At 31.1% G+C, this 18,195-nt stretch overlaps 1 protein-coding gene across 1 annotated transcript in view; it reads right to left on the bottom strand.

Moving 5' to 3' along the window:
- Cfap47 (cilia and flagella associated protein 47) overlaps positions 1–18,195 on the bottom strand; it is a 410,015-nt gene that overhangs the window by 310,876 nt on the left and 80,944 nt on the right. The window contains exons 22-26 of the mRNA XM_071606058.1: positions 16,512–16,653; positions 13,899–13,993; positions 8,572–8,731; positions 3,907–4,102; positions 1,198–1,407 (exon numbers count right to left, since the gene is read on the bottom strand). Coding sequence (XP_071462159.1) covers positions 1,198–1,407; positions 3,907–4,102; positions 8,572–8,731; positions 13,899–13,993; positions 16,512–16,653 — 803 coding nt within the window. The remainder of the gene's footprint in view (positions 1–1,197; positions 1,408–3,906; positions 4,103–8,571; positions 8,732–13,898; positions 13,994–16,511; positions 16,654–18,195) is intronic.

The following is an 18,195-nucleotide window of genomic DNA, read 5'->3' as shown; positions in this document are numbered from 1 at the left end:
AGAGCTTGATTTTCAAAGCAGCAATGAGAGGAATTATATTTTATCACTGCATTTATGTCTTGGCTCACTCAAAAACTATTTCTACCAGCACTTAAAGATATTTTACAAATAGGCACAAAACTTTACATAAATCCATAAACTTATAAAATAATACATATTTTGTTTAATAAACGTGCTTTGAGTACTGTAGAAAATAATAAAATATTTAATTTTTACAAGAAATGCATATTTTCAATTTGAAATTTTAATTTAACAGCACTTTAACAGCTGTTTTGTTACTGAATTTCACTGTATTATATTTATTTGATGTCCTTCGCAAACTATTAATTTAAAATATTTGAGTTTTGTGATATTTTATGTGTACCCATACATAATAAATTTATTTTTAAATAAGACATCTAAAGCGTTGCTGGTAGAAGTTGTAACATTTTTTTAACGAATGCATAAATATTCCTTTGATTTATGCTATTACCATGGAGACAATTTATGAGTTTTTGACTAGTAAATTTATATATCAATAAAAATAAATGAATAATATTCCTGCCCTTATTGAGTAGACCTTAATAACGATCATTACTATTTGTCAAACATGGAATTTTAATTTTGTGTACAGGGTGGGGGAGAAAAAGACAAAAACACAGAAAAGAGCAGGATGGAAAGAAAAGAGAACATCTTTTCTTATTCTTTAGAAAGTCTATATATGACATATGATAGTGCTAATCACAAAAGAATATGTCCATAATAAAAATTTCTATATGATTCTACTATTACCCTTCTGCATCATCTCTGAGCCTGTTTTAAGAGAATCCATCAAACCAAATCACCAAAAACACCATCAAAACAAGAGGCTACTTTATCTGCCATACCTCGTGCACTATTTTACTACTTACAATAGAGTTATCCATATCACCATCCCATTTTACAGAAGAGGACACTAAGTAGTCCAGAAGTAAGGTTAACAAATCCAGAATTTGACCCTAGGCAGCCTAACTCCAGAATAAATGCCAGTAAACCAGTACTCTGCTGTTTCTTATGAGACCAAATGTGTATGTGGAACTTAAAAAAAAAAAAAAAAACACTTTATGCTCAAAGCCATTATATTAAATTGCCCCCTTCTAACATTTTATAATGATATAGAATATAAAACTATTATTCTTCACTGTTAAGTATAAAAGTATCTACATTTAAATATCTTACCAGTTATCTCTATCATCATAGAAAAGAAGGTTGGTGAAAAATGACACTGGTTTAGATGATTTGAAACTGAGGTGGCAAAACAGCTCATTATTAATTCCATTGTTGGATCCTGTGATGATTCTGCCTTTTGGAAACATCACAGAAAGAGGGTGAATCTCATCATTGTCAAGAAGCCTTGCTGAAGGAATCTGGAAATTTAGAGTTGAACTTCTGTTTAAAACGAAAAAGAAAAAAAAAATTAGCTCAAAATACCAGCGAGAAATTAGACTTAAATATGTATTGCTTTGTTTTTTAAATCATCCCAAAAATTGAAATGACAAATATTTATATTATATACTTTACTGATATGTAGCATTTTGATTGTTATATATTTGTATAATTCAATACGGTTTTTTCATTGACTCCCTATAGAAGTTTGTTTTAACATTTCCTTACTTATGGGGGATCTTAATCTTCATTTGCTTTTAATTTATTATACTTAGTATCAGAGAACATAGCCTACAAAACGTTAAGTCTAAAATTTTTGAGGCTTACCCTATAACTATAGAATCATACCATGTCAATTTTTAAAATTGTCCATGTTTGACGTAGAAAAATGTATACTATCTAGTTGTAAAGTTTAGTACTTTATACATGGTAAAATAATGAAGCTTGTTAAGTATCTTGTTCAAATATTTTGCCTTCTAGACCCATCAATATTTGAGATATGGTTTGGAATATCCTACAATGATTAAGGTCTATTTAACTTTCACTGTTATTTAAACTCAGGGTTTATTTATTTTAAGACTATTTTAATTATGCATACAATTTTAGAATTCTGATTGCTTCTATGTGAACTGTAACTTTTATAATTCATTAGTGACTTTGATTATATTAAAAATGTGCTTATTAAAGTTCTTTGCATGTGAAATTAATACTGCTTCCCAGATGTATTTTGGTTATGACCTTATATTTTTTCCCTCATTTCCCTATAGTGTTTCTCAACTGAGGGTGGTTTTACTCCCCTTGGGGACACAAAGCAATGGGTTGAGATTTTTTTTTGCCACAATGTGGGAAAGATGCTATTGAGAAGAGACTAAACATATTGCTAAGCATTCTATAATGCACAGGATAGGGTTCCATAAAATTAAAAAAAGAATTATCCTCCCTTAAATGTCAACGGTTCTGAGGGTGAGAAATTCTGGCTTTATGTTTTTTCCTTTGTCCCTCTGCTTCATCTACACCTCTTTTAATAAGCAGTTGGGTATTTTTCTAATATACTTGAACATTACCCTTTACTCAGAGTAGTTCATTTACATTTTATTATAGTTTCTCTATTTAGAGATGTTCTATAATTTTTGGTTTAATTTTCTCCTGCTGTTTTTATTATTCTTTTTTCTCCCTTTCATTTTTAAAGTTAACTGAGGTATTGTTCATTAGTTTGTTTCTGTACTGTTTTGTTAGCTATGTACACTCTTAGTATTAGCAGATGCCCTTAAAATTTTATCCTGCAAACCTTTTTAAAATTTCTAAAAGCTTTGTTGGATTAGTTTTCAAACCAATTAATAATTGGAATATTGGAATTTCAGATAATTCCAATACCTGGATTGCTTAGGGATCTAAACCTCATGCTGGTTATTTCTGCTGAGTGTAACTTATAGTGTCAGCTATATTGGAAATTTGACCTTTTTGTAAATCCAACAGACTGAATTGTACCATACTGTCTAAATGTGACAGGCAGAAATCTGAGATAATCCCCAAGAGGCCTTCACCTTGGTGTACAAACTTTGTGTAAATTGTACCCCTTGAATGGGTATGTGACCTTTAAATACGATAGGATATCACTTCTGAGAGTAGGTAATATTATATGGCAATGGCAAAGGAAATTTCCAGGTGTAATTAAGGTTCCTAATGATTGACTTTTAGTAAATCTGACTTAATCAGGTACAATCTTAAAAGGTTTGCAGGTCAGAAACAAAGAAGTCTGATAGATGTTAGACTTTTGTCCTTGGATGAGTTAGCTAGTATGCTGTGAGTAATGGCCACATGGCTAGAACTTTAGGTTGAAATTGGAGAGCTGAGTGTTTCCAGTTAAAAAATGGCACACTAGTCTTAAAAGTGCAAGGAAATTAATTTTGCCAACAACCTGATAGATCAGAGCAAGACTAGATGAGACTGATGCTTTGGCCAACAGCTTGATTTCTGCTGATTGAGACATTGAATAGAGAAGTCAGCTAAGCCAACCTGGACTCCTAAACTCACAGAAAGTGGAAGATAATAAATTCATGTTGTGTGAGATATCAGGTGTTTGGTTTTTTAAAAATATCTTTATTTTGTTTATTTATTTTTATGTGGTGCTGACGATCAAACCCAGTGCCTCACATGTGTGAGGTAAATTCTCTGCCACTGAGCCATAATCCCAGCCCCTCAGGTATTTTTTTTGAAGGCACCAAGTTTGTAGTAATTTGTCACAAAGGAACATAAAACTAACTTGCTGGAATTTCAAGCTTCTTATTCCATAAAGAGACATCAAAAAATTTTACAAGAAAATATAATGAGTGTTATAGATAGCTATAAAGGATTATTTTGTATTTTTAAATATTAATACACAAATATTTTAATACTTCTTTTCAACTATAAAAACAAGTGAAACATTACATATATCTCTTATATAACAGATGCAAATAAAATAGCACATAAAGATCTGATAAATTCACATTAAGAATTTACCTGAAATAGTTCTGGGGTAAAATGTTGATATCCATCCCTGTTGTTACATCCAAAGGAACAGGAGTAAAAAATATAAATGGTGGATCAAACAATAATTTTGGTGATTGTATCTCTCCAGTCAGACATAATACTCTGTAGCAAACTGGATTGTCATTTAAATACATAGGAATATTAACTGTGTATTTTATACGCTCACCTAATTTAAAAAAAAATAAAATTGCATTAGATTTGGTCACAAGCAAAAAAAATTAAATATTGCTAAAACTTACTAAACATTAAAACATACTATGATGTATAGCTCAATGAAGCCGACCAGATTGCCCAGAAACTAGATTTTGCCTGCTGAAGAATTTAATGCCTAATGACGTATTTTTGAAAGAAAAATATTTTAAAGTGTACCTTGTCTAGAAATGGAGGACTCTCCTTAAAGTAACTTTTCTCTATTTTGGGGGAAATAAATGTACCTCGAGGAAGCACTGCAACAGGACTTCCTTTTAAAATTGTTTTCTCACTTTATTAAAACTACCCATCCCTTTACAATATGCAGGATGAAGATGAGGTCAGACTGCCATAGGAACCTAAGGCACTACTGAGAACAGGATGTGCTGAGAACAAAAGAATGTGCCTTCTCTCAGAGTTTTAAGATAGGGAGATACTGCCATAGTAGATTGGCGAATTTCCCCTATTAGGGAAAGACAAGAAACTCCCCTGTGGCAATTTAATTGAAGGAGAGGCAGTTTGCATTTGAGAACCTGGCTCAAGATAGGAAAATGCAGGTTAGTTCCTGAGGATAGGTTCTATCACAGAAAGTGGTCAAGGTCCTTTCACACCTGAATTTCCTATGATGATAGTGTCTCAAAGAGAGAAAAAAAGTTATCTGGTGATTGAGAATTCAAGCTTATTACAACCTAAAAATGGGTTGCCAGTGTGGCCTTGCAGGATTGGGGCCATTAAGGGTATTGCCAGAGCAAAGGATGAGAATATAATGGATGATGCAGGACCATGTTCAAAAGTGAAATTGTTTGCCAGAAACAGAAGCAATGAAGTCACTGAAATCATCAGACTCACTATTTCTCTGTATACTGGATGACTTTACTTAATCAAATAAGACCATTATTTGATCAGTCTATGATCCTCAGAAAAACAGTGGTGTCTGGAGATACAAGGGGAAGATGAATAAGAAAATAATGGGTTTCATACTAATGGTGACAAATGAGTATTAGAAACACTGAGAAAAGTAAAAGGCTGTATTTGTATCTTCAGAAGATAAAATGAGTTATATTGGACTATATGTATTTAAATATTACAACTCTGTAGGGAAAAGTTGATTTACTGTAATGAATTTAATGTTGCAAATTTTTAAAAAATATTTCCATTAGTGCTTTATAATTATACATATTAGTGGGTTCATTGTTAAATACTCATATATGCACATAATTTAATTTGTTCCAATTCATTCCTCACTACTTCCACTTCCCTCCATGCCTGTGCTACCTTGATCCCCTTCTTCTAATCTTTTGGACTTCCTTCTATTTATTTATGTCTATATTTTTATAAGTACATTATAATTATACATATAATGGGATTCACTGTGGTATATTCACACATGCACATAGCATAATGTGGTCGATTTTATTACCCAGTTCTTCCTCTTTTCCTTTCTTCCTCCCTCCTTCTCCCCTACTTCTCTACTGATCACCCTTCTATTTTTGTGAGATAAAAAAATGTTCAACATAATTAATGTTGTTTAATTATTTTGAAGAGAGGAAAAATCAAGTTAATAAATTTCAGAGTTGGGCAAAGCTTCGAGATTTACTGAATTCTGGATTTTGACAAGGCTACATTGAAATTATTATGGATTTCATTTTCTAATGAAAAGACAATGGCTGAATGGATATAAAATTTCCTATAAGAGACTCACTTCACCTTTAAGGGTATACACACAGAATGACAGTAAAAGAACAACGACAAAAAATTTTCACATAAATGGAACCAAAAGAGAGCAGAGATGGCTATAATCATAATAGACAAATTATACACCAAGTCAAAAACTCTAAAATAAGATAAAATCACTACATTAGTAGTGGGATGAATTCATCAATAAGATATAATAACTAAAAATATGCAAACACCCAATATCAGAGCACCTAAATGTATAAGCAAATAGTAATATATGTGAAGAGAGAGACAGATTGCAATGTAATAATAGTGTGGAGAAACTTGACTTCAATATTTCATTTTCAGAATGCAATGATCATCCAGACAGAAGATCAATAAGGAAATACTGGACTAGAACTAAACTTTAGACTAAATGGACCTAATAGCCTATGTGGAATATTTCATCAAATAATAAAAATACATGTCCTTTTCAAGTATACATGGAACATTCTTCAGAATATATGTTAGACCACAAAATAAGTCTTAACAAATTTAGATAGATTGAAATCATCTCAAATGTCCTTTTCAACTAAAATGGTATAAAACTAAAAGTCAACAAAAGGAAGAATTTTGAAAAGTCCTAATATGTAGAAATTAAAGCACATGCTTCAAAACAACCAATGGGTCCAAGATGGAAAAAAAAAGGGGGGTTAAAAAGAAATCTTGAGATGAATTAGAATGGAAATAGAATATATGAAAACTTAAGTAACAGAGCAAAATCAGTTCTAAGAATGAAGTTTATATCAATAAATATGCCAAGAAATAATAAGTATCTCAAGTTAACAATCTACTGTTACAATTCAAGGAACTAGATAAAGAAGAAAAATCTAAGCCCAAAATTAGAAAATGGAAAGAACTAATGTTTCAGAGCAAAAATAAATGAAACAAAGAAGGAAAACAATATAAGAGATAAATGAATCTAAGAGTTGGGTTTTTTTAATATGATGCACAAAATTGAAAGACTAATCTAGACTATGTAATTTAACTAGACTAATTAAAAAAGAGAAGATTCAAATAAGTAAATCAGAAATGAAAGAGGAGATAGTATATTAATACTATGGAAGTACAAAGAGTCATCAGATCTTACTATGAACAATTATTGTCAATAAATTGAAAAACCTAGAAGAAATGAATCAATTCCTAGAAACCAGGCCTATCAAGACTGAATCATGCAGAAATAGAAAATCTGAACAGACCAAAAATAAATAAGGAGATTGAGTCAATAAATAAATTTTCCACTAAAGAAAAGCCCAGAACCTAATAGATTCACTGCTAAATTCTACCAAATATTTAAAGAACACACCAATTCTTCTCAAGATCATCTAAAATAATTGAAGACAAGGGAATACTTTCAAATGCATTTTATGAGACAAGCATTGCTCTGATTCCAAGGTCAGTCAAAGAAACCACAAGTAAACAAGTAAAGAAAACTATAGGTGAATCTGCCTGATAAACAGATACAAAAGTCTTCAGCAAAACATTAGCAAACTGAATGCAACAGCACATTAAAAGGATCATACATCATGACCGAACAGTATTTTTCCTTGTGATGCAAGCAATATTTCAACATATAAAAATAAAAATATGTAATACATCATGTTAACACAATGATAAAAAATATGGAATCATCTCAATGATTTCAGAAACAGCATTTGACAAAATTTAACATTGACTGATTTAAAAAAAAAAAACAAATTAGGTATTAAAGGGATGTATCACTGGGCATGGTGACACATGCTTGTAATTCCAGTGACTCAGAAGGTTGAGACAGCAGGATCACAAGTTCAAGGCTAGCCTCAGGAACTTAGTAAGGCTCCAAGCAATTTAGTAAGGCCCTGTTTCAAAAGGCAGGATGCAGCTCAGGCAAAGTATCCCCAGGTTCAAACCCCAGTACTGCCCCCTTCCAAAAAAGGAATGTATTCAACAAAAGAAAGACCAAATATGGCAAACCTATAGCTCCTCATATACCAAACTGCATAATTGAAGAGTTTAGTATGGAGATTCCTCAGAAAACTTGGAATGGATCCACCATTTGACCTAGCTATCCCATTCCTCAGTTTACATACAAAGGACTTAAAATCAGCATACTACAGTGATGCAGCCACAATGTTTATAGCAGCTCAATTCACAATATCTAAACTGTGGAAGCAACTTAGATGTGCTTCAATAGATGAACAGATAAAGAAAATGTGGTATATATACACAATGAACTATTACTCTGTCCTAAAGAGGAATGACATTACAGCATTTGCAGGTTTGCTTGAATCTAGAGGACATTGTTTTAGGTGAAATATTTTATGATTTTGGTCATACAGAATCTAGAAAGTCATATTCAAAGAAGCAGAGGAGAAGATGATACTCATCAGGGGCTTGCAGGTAGAGAAAATGGGAAGATAATAATCAAAGGGTTTAAACTTTCAATTATAAAATTAACAGATTTGGGGGATTTAATATACAGCATGGGTAATGGTGGCAGTGTCAGTCAATCTGTGGTAATAACTGTACAATATATATCAAATCATTTTGTTGTATACCTTGAATGTATATAATTTTTGTCAATTAAGTATCTTAAAAGACAAAAATGAGATAAAAATTACATTAGTATTGGTTATTCAAATAACAAAGAACATACAATAGATAATCTAAACTTTTTGCAACTGTATTAAATACTTAACATATGAATAATAAATTGAAATTGTATCAAAAATATAGGAGAAAAGTACTTACTTGGACAGAAAGTTATGGTAACATTACACTTTTCATCTGGTTGCAGATGACCAGTCAGTATACTAAACTCAAATGTGCCATTTTTGAAAGGTTTATCATTATCACTAAAATCCAAAGTCCATTGTACATCTTGTTTTGAGATATTATGTAAGAGAAGATCCTGCTCACACATACACAAAAAGTTTTTGGACAAAAATAATAATATGCATTATAAAATTTAGTTCTATTATGATATCAAATGATGGGACTATGCACAAAGTAAAATGATTAAAAATTCTAATCATAGATAAAGTGTTTTCAGTGATGTTAGGCAAACAAAGTGTATGAAAATTAGTTCAGAGTGTATTTTAACAACTATGAAAAGAACACGAAAGATACAGACTGAAATAAAATAAACTGAAAAGGTAAAAACCAACTATGCTAGCTAGCAACAATAAAATTAACAAAAATCTTCATTTACTGATTGTGAGAATGTAAAATGGTACTGCCAGTTTGGAAGACAGCTGGGCCCTTTCTTGTGATGTTAAACACACAACTACCATAAAAATCCTTTAACCCCAAGTATAAATATTTACATAAGTGACTTGAAAAATTATGTGTATACAAAAAACTATGTGAACGTTCACAATAACTTTGTGCATAATCACCAAACACTGGAAGAAAAAAATAGAACCAGATTTCCTTCAATTAATGAATAGATAACTGTAATATATTCACAAATTAAAAAAATTCAGTGGTAAAAAGGTAAACTATTAATTCATATGAAATGTGAGTAGATATTCAATAAACTTTTATAAGTGAAAAGTGTCAGAGCCAAATAACTACATATTTTATAATTAAATTGATCTGTCATTGAATTGAGTGTGTATGTATGCACACGCACGTGTGCTTAAAAATGAGATAGTACACATACAAATTTTTCCTGGCTTTATTTGCTTAAAAAGCCTATTATCTGTCACAGATCAGAAGCAACCAGCACATTCAATAACCAGATGTTGGTTTCTAAATATCATTCTACCACGAAAGGTTCTAGGGTGTCTTGGAGAAAATGTTGTTTGTAGAATTGAAGTAAAAGATGAGCCTGGAACATCTGGTAGTGACAGTAATTAAGAAAATGCTTAAAAATAACGATGATGGGAGCATGTCAAAGGGCTGACCTAAAAGAACACCTAATGGCCAAAGCTGGAAATTTTTTTAGCAACAAAATAAATGACATCATATTGGAGTATAACTAAAAGTATAAAGTAAATGCTATAGGTGAACTCATACCAACATGCTTAGTAATTAATTAAATAAAAGGGGGAGAGAATATTCTTTCTTACAGAAAAACTACAGATAGTATATGCTGGGGCTGGGGTTGTTGCTCAGCGGTAGAGCGCTTGTCTAGCATGTGCGAGGCCCTGGATTCAATCCTCAGAACCACATTAAAAATAAATAAATAAAGGTATTTTGTCCTACAACTAAAGAATAATTTTTTTTTCAAAAAACAAATAGTGTATGATAATGCTCCTTTTCAAAACCCTCTATTCTTTGTGGACTAAAACTGATCACTCACTTCCATAATTTCCATAGTACAGAGTATGAAAGGGGAAAATACTAACTTTACAGTGGAGAAACCCAGAAGATATCACTAGTGATGAGTCTTTTTGGTATCATGAACTTCTTTCATATGAATTATAAAAAGTACATTTCACCTTTGTGACATTCCCCCAAACCAATGGAAAATATGAACTCAGTATAGTCCAGTGAAAACATCAGACACACATGAAGGACCTTCTGAAAAAACTGTTAGGTAAATTTAAAAATTCTCAAGGTTATAAAAATGTATCAAGATTGAGAGCCTGTTGCATATCAGAGGACACTAAATGGAATGTGGTATCCTGGTTTAAACTCTTGAAAAGTAAAAGTACATTAGTAGTCAATTCCAGACAGACTATTCTTTAGTTAATAACATTATATTAACATTAATTTCTTAGTATGGGAAATGCTTTAGGGAAAAAGAGTGAAGGGTATATACAAATTCTGTACTGTCTTTGTAACATTTTAGTAAGTCTGGGAGTTATGGGCATGACTTTCATGTAGACTTATCTTTTCAATGCAATGCACCATCAAACTAAAACTATCAACCAGATTTTAAAATTAATTTTAGTTTTTCAAAATTTAAAAAGTGCAAAATAATCCATACAACTGTTACTACAACAAAATATCATTCTTCTTTCTAAAGAATGATTGATTCAAAACATATAAGATAAAATGAACACATTTTAATACCAATGCCTCAAGTATTTAAGCATCTAATTAGTTCTAATATTTGTATATCTTAACCATAACAAAGCAAATTTACATATTTTCAAGAAACTTTTAATATAGGTGGGCACAAAAATCATAGCAGCCATTTGAATGCCTTATTATAGCATTCTAAAATGAGGAAAAGTTATACCTCTTAATTATTTCTATCTATAGCATGGCAAACAACAATAAAAGTATCAACTTCTATTTTCTATAATTATGAGAATGGAACTAATAGTTATCCATAGAGAAACACTTATTACATTGTATATTTAGTATTGTGTTAGTTTTTCTTCATACTTTTATCAAAATGATACATAAATGTACCTTAAAAAGAGTTCAAAAATGCTTATTAAAAGTAGTTGTTCACCTCAGCGCCTTCCCATCAACAGTTCTGCAACTGATTTTAGCCAATGCTGGTTCGAGCTTTTATCTAGATAGCCTTATTCTAAATGTAATGTTGATATAGTTTCTGTTGGGTTTCTATCGCTGCTATAACATGCTGCCCCAAACATAGTGGCTTAAAGAACAGATAATTTATTATATTACATCCCTGTAGTGTAGAAATTCAACACAATATCACTTAAGTAAGATCCAAGGTATAGGGGTTTTATGTTTGGGATTGGAGTCCCTGATGACTTCATGGCTGTGGCATGCTTGGTGCCTGGGTAAGTTTCTGTGCAAAGGCATAGGATGCCAGGTGGCTATGGTAATGCCCCCCATGCTAGACCTTAATCTTAGGCACATAACTCCTGTGAATAAAGGAACTTGCTTCCTTGATAACTACAATGTTTCACCAAGCTCCTGGAGCTGCCCACCTAACAGCAACTTCAGACAATGGACTTTCTTGAGAACTGCACAAAGATCCTAACATTGCATTTGTAACTGTGAACTCTAACTTCAGAATAAGCAACCTTACTGATACTCTAAACAATAATGTGGTTACGATACTAATAGCTTAATATAACCTATTTGGTATAAAAAAACGTGGCCACTTGGACAAAGAACCACTCTGTCACCTTCCCTGCCTCTATACCTTGTCTCTGTGTCTCTCTTTATTATTATTCCTTATACCAAGGTGTTGGCAGGAACTGTTTTCCTTTCTGAAAACTCTGGGGAAGAGTCCCTTTCATTGCCTTTTTCAGTTTCTAGAGGCCAGCTGCATTCCTTGGCTGCTGGCCTCCTTCTGTCTTCAAAGCCTGCAACACAGCAAATCTTTCTGACCCTTCCTCTGTTGTCACATTCCCCTCTGATACAGTCAGAAAAGGTTCAGTACTTTTAACCACTCAAATGATTAGAATGGAATCGCCGAGATAATCCAAGACAATTTCCACTTCTCAGCGTCCTTAAAACACATCATCAAAGCATCTTTTGCAATGTAAGCTAATGTACTTGTGAATTCTGGATATTAGGATTTAATCATGTTTGAGAGCCATTATTCTGTCTGCCATGTGGCTATTTCATGATGTATCAGCTTCAGATTATTGTCTCTTGATTGCCCCAAGAAAGACAAGTATTTAGTCCATTTATACTACATCCAGTCTTGTCCTCACTTCCTATTTTTTTGGATATTTATATTATTTTTTGGATATTTATATTATTTTAATTTTTCTATTAGTCAACTAATAGTTTTAAGCAATACATTTATATCTCTAGTTCTTTTCCTGTCAACTTTTGATACTATCCTTTAATTACTCACTGTGTAAAATGAGCTTTATTACTCCTTCCAGGATTTCCCAACTTTTCCATCCACTTAACTTTCACATATGTATTGATGCATGCCATTTCACATATGACAAGTTATAAATGATAATATTTTAATTCTGTTCCATAAACATATTAAGTTTTCTCTGTATATATTGTGTGGTCTGTGCAAATATCATTCATAGGGAATACAAGTAGTATATTAAAGTCACATTTTCTTCCCCCTGGGGCCAGTGTGACCCCTTTGCCTCTTAAAGAGAAGGATGTTGGGATCTAGATCTTTTTTTTCTTACAGAACAAAGTTTTAATGATATGAAATAATCTCACATGTAATAAGGGATTTTCAATATCTGAAATTAAATTCATTTCACTTCACTAAAATTTCCTTTCTAGTGCTACATACAAGAGGTGGTTTGTATGCTCAAAATTCTATTAGAAAAAGTCTTATTGACTTTTTTTGTAAACATTTTTCTTTATAGATGGACACAATGATTTTATTTTATTTATTTATTTTTATGTGGTGCTGAGGCTTGAACCCAGTGCCTCACATATGCTAGGCAAGTGTTCTACCACTGAACTACAACCCCAGCCCTATTATTGACATTTTAGGCCCTAAAAAAATCACATTTTAATTGCCAAAGATACTGATCTCTAACTATAATTTCATATAGAATTCTGCTATTTTTTACAGATATAACATTAAATATTTTCTCCATATACCTCTTCAGCACTACAGAAGTTCATAAATGGTAATAGGAATAATAATGTATTAGGAAAAAAGGGTAACTCAAATACAAATGCCTATGACATGTATGTACATGCTCTCCTTTCTTATAGGCTCCTATTTTAGAAGAAAGGCAGAGAGATTCAGTAAGCAAAAAGAGTCGATCAATGTACAAATTATTTTATACCTCAATTTTTCACTTTTATTATTGCTACTTGACAATTTTTCTTATATGTATGGAATATAGTTCACATTAATTTAAATCATAGCTTCCATTATATTAAGAAAATAATTAAATTTTATTCAAATATTTTGAATATTCTTATTAAATATATTCGTCTATTTATAAGGTATTTATAAGATACATAGCTTTATATGTGACTATATGCTTTGAAAATTACTTTGAAAAATTATACAAGCACACACTACACACATATATACCCTTTTTAAAAGTGCCAGTATTCTTGCTCCAAATAGCATAAATATTAGGGAAAATATTGCTCATAGGGAATATTTCAAATCATTCAAAATCCATTTAGTAAACTAAAATCATAATTAAAAAACCATAATTATAAAACAATTATAAACTGTATAGATTCTCTATACATACCTGAGTTTTATTGACCTTTTTATTAGCCTCCATCTCATGTAAAGGAATGTGAAATACAAACTCAGTACTGGATAAATTCAATGGTGCTTGTAATACTTTGAAAGAAAAGTAAATATTCTGATAAGGTATTAATAGATATAAGCTCATAGGCACTTAGTATATTTATCTACATGAAACATTGAGAAAATAAGGCTTGCTTCTGTGATTACATTTCTAGCTAGGAAATAAAATTATGTTTAAAAATATTTCAAAAATATCCTGCTTTTCATACTTACAGCATTCAACTTTATGAATTTAATAATCAATTACCATTAAATGTTATCAATGAGATGATAAAAAGTATGCAATATACTTAATATTGAGCTATACAGTTAAAGTATGCAATATATTTAATATTGAGTACACAGTTAAAATGATACCCATAGTAAAGTTTGATCAATGACAAAATGAGGAGAAATGAAGAAAAAAATCACTGGAATTCAGGACAATATATAGATGGCATATCATATAATATTTCCTAGATAAAACAAGAAAGTGCTAAGAGTAAATGGCTTATTCTATAGAAAATTAGGAATGGGTAGCTATAAAAATACTTAAATGTCTTAGAAGTTATTGTTACCTGCTAGAAAAACCTATACTTTTTGAAAAGTATAGCTGAGACATTTGAATTTTTAATAGAAACTAAAAGATCTCATAAGCAATTAGGAAAACAAGTGTATAAAATGCATTAATTTATGATCCTGAACATGTATGCTTCTCACACATGCTTTATTACATCACTGGAATTAATGGATATTTTGCAGGGAGCTTAGGATCTGTGGGATAACAGAAATTTGTAGATCGTGGTCACCATTGTATCATACACAATATCTGTCATGAGAAATTATGGAAAAGATAACATTATGACAGAAATACAAAAAGTAGTACATATAATATGGCCTTTGTAAATACAAACTGGCAATAGGGGATAGACAGAAAAAATAGGGTGTTTATATCTTTAAAAAGTGGGCATTGTTTTGGCATGTTACTTCACCAGTTAGAAAGTCTTATTTCATTTAAACAAAGAAGTTATATTCTCCCTAGAATAGATTATTAGAGAATCATGTTCTGGAGAAACTGAGCCATCAGGTGACTCACCAACTAACACTTCAGACCACCCTACTCCCTCACATTAAAAACGTTCATTGGTATCCTGACTGCTAGATACAGTATTTAGTGCCAAAGCTAGCCTTTTGAGAGTCACTAATAAGCATGAAAGAACAGGTAAAGGTCAACAGAAATAAAAGGAACTACTCAACATGAAAAAAAAGGCATAAAGGAAAAATAAATCCACTAAAAATACAAACAATGTAATCAACAGAAGAGAATGTCAAAGAAATAATCATAAAATAGTAATAAAAGGAACTGTTTATATATATACACACACACACACACACACACACACACACACACACCAGCAAGGCAAGGAATGATCCAAAAATATTAAGAACTCTTGGTAATTTAAAATTGCTAAAGACCATTAAAAATGGGGACAAACAGAAATTCATATTTCTCAAACCTCTAACATTTAAAACAATGCTAGAAACCAAGGGGGAAAGATAGCTAGATTTAACATCAAATTAATAAAAAGATCTATTGAAAAGATGAATGAAACTAAAGGCAAAAACCAATCTTGTGAAACAGTCACATAAAAAATGAAAAAGCCAATATAATGAATGAGGAACTCATGATGAGTGATAACCTACCTAATTTAGACAGCAAAAACCAGACAATGTTGATTTTATTTTTTTAAAAAGATACTTTAAAACATGATTTTTAAAAATGTTAACTTCTTAGAGTTTCCATACCAGCTCTGTACTTTCTAATTAGGGATTTTAAATGAGAGTGAAATAAATTTCTATCATGCACATGCTATTTTAGTGAGGCCTGTCTAATGAAATGCCATGCATAATTATTAACTGATATGATACTCATTCACTATAATTAATGACAATTTAACTCAGTATCAGAACTATAAAAACAAGTATAGGCTTCTTTACTTTCCAGGGGAAAAACATTCAAGCTCATATGATAAAAAGCAAAGCCAAAGCTTGCTGAAAGTGTTTGCAGTATACTTCAGTTTTATTCAAGAATATTTGTAAATAGTAAGTAAATATTCAAAAACCTAACTCAAAATTTGATTGTACTTAATAATTGTCTTTAAATGTACCAACTTTTCTAGTAAACCCAATCTTTTGGAATAAAAAAACATTTTCTAAAATGAAATTGTCAGTTTTTTTCATTTTATTTTCAATTCCTTTTATTTCAATAACTTATAATTTGCCTTAATAAATTTAAATCTTCCCACACAATAAAGTACTAAATCTACTTTTATTCTCTTCTAATTTATTTTAGCAATTAGTCACTTACCTACAAATATATCTGTGGTTTTAATTAACATTTAATTCTATGTACTCAAAACTTAAATGACATGCAAGAAAATCATATCATAATCTTACCTTCTCATAAGTCTATTTTTGAAAAATGAATATTACTCTGATTTTTTAAACTTTTAGATGCTTAAGTAAAAAATTTTGTTTTATCCACATCAGTTGCCTATTTCTTATTACATACCAGTTGCTTGAACAGAACATGGTTTGATAAGTGGTGTGGTCTTTGGCAAATCAGAATTTTTCTTTGACAAAAATTCAGTGTAGAGTTCTGAAGCCTTAAAGGAATTAACATAAATTTGAATGCTGAAGTCATATGTTGCCACCTGAGACAAAAAAAAAAAAAAAACAAAACATTATACTGTGACTTTTTTTGAGGAATATGTGATATCATTGATTTAGCAACAGTTTATAAGAACAGTTTTCAAATTAAAATTATCTTGTGATAGTGAAGCCACATTTACTGAAAACAATAAGAATACTTTTTGTGAGGTTAAAATTGTTCTAAAAATAAAAAATACATAAATATTTAAACAATTCCTATTTATTTTAAGTGAACTAAAAATCCAAATACACAACCTATAGTTATAAAACTATAGGGAGAAATTTAAGAAACCATGATTAATTTTATAATTTAAAACATCTGTACTGTTAAAGACATTTGTTAAGGAAATAAAATTATAAGCCAAAATACACAGTTCTCTCTCTCTCTCTCTCTCTCTCTCTCTCTCTCTCTCTCTCTCTCTCTCTCACACACACACACACACACACATATACACACACACACACCAAAAAAAAAAAAAACTGTATCCAAAATACATTAAAAAGATTCAAAGGTCAACCAAAAAAAAAAGTTCTAGTTAATAAAAACATAGGTGAAAGATTTGAAGACAATTTAGAAAAGAAGATATGCATATAATGACACATTAGCACATGAAACTATGACATTTACTGGTAAACAGATAGAACTGAGAATATCATGCTAAGTGAAATAAGCCAGACTCAGAAATAAAGAGTCTGCCAGGCACAGTGGCACATGCCTGTAATTCCAGCGGCTCAGAAGGCTGAAGCAAGAGGATCATGAGTTCAAAGCCAGCCTCAGCAAAAGCGAGGTGGTAAGCAACTCAGTGAGACCCTGTGTCTAAACAAAATACAAAATAGGGCTAAGAATGTGGCTCAGTGATTGAGTGGTCCTAGGTTCAATCCCCAGTTCCAAAAAAGATAGAAAATAAAGTGTCAAATGTTTTCTCTGATATGCAGAAGCTAGAGAGAAATAAATGGGGGGGAATGGAAGGGGGTTCCATGAAAATAGAAAGGAAATCAGTAGAGGAAGAGGACCAAGGGGAAGGGCAAAGGGACAGGAAAAGGGAAGGAAATGTAAAATGAAATTGACCAAATGATGCTATGTACATATATGAATATATCACAGTGAATTTCACTTTATTTGTATCTATGAAGCACTGATTGAAAAAATATTAAATACAAGGAAGACCAGAATAGCAAAAGGAAGGGGGCGGCAGGTGGTAGGGTAAAGAGGAATTACTCAGGACTGAAATGGAACAAATTATATTGCATGCATGTATGATTTATATCAAAATTAAAAATAATATAAAAATGATATTATGATATAATAATATCAAGATGATTGTATCAAAATTTATATTATGTATGACTATAATACATTAATAAAAAACATTTTTAAAAGATGTAACATCATTAGACATTAGGAAAATAAATACAAATTGAAATCACAAGAAATATCATCTCCCATCTATCAAATTGATTAAACAAAAGTAACAATACTAAGTGCTGGTAAAGATGTGAACACTTAGTACATCCATTCATTGCTGACAGGAATAAAAAATTTA

This window comes from Marmota flaviventris, chromosome X (genome assembly GCF_047511675.1).
Source record: "Marmota flaviventris isolate mMarFla1 chromosome X, mMarFla1.hap1, whole genome shotgun sequence".
Classification (NCBI taxonomy): Eukaryota; Metazoa; Chordata; class Mammalia; order Rodentia; family Sciuridae; genus Marmota; species Marmota flaviventris.
The sequence above is the reverse complement of the archived record's forward strand: the minus strand, read 5'-3'. Positions and strand labels throughout refer to the sequence as shown.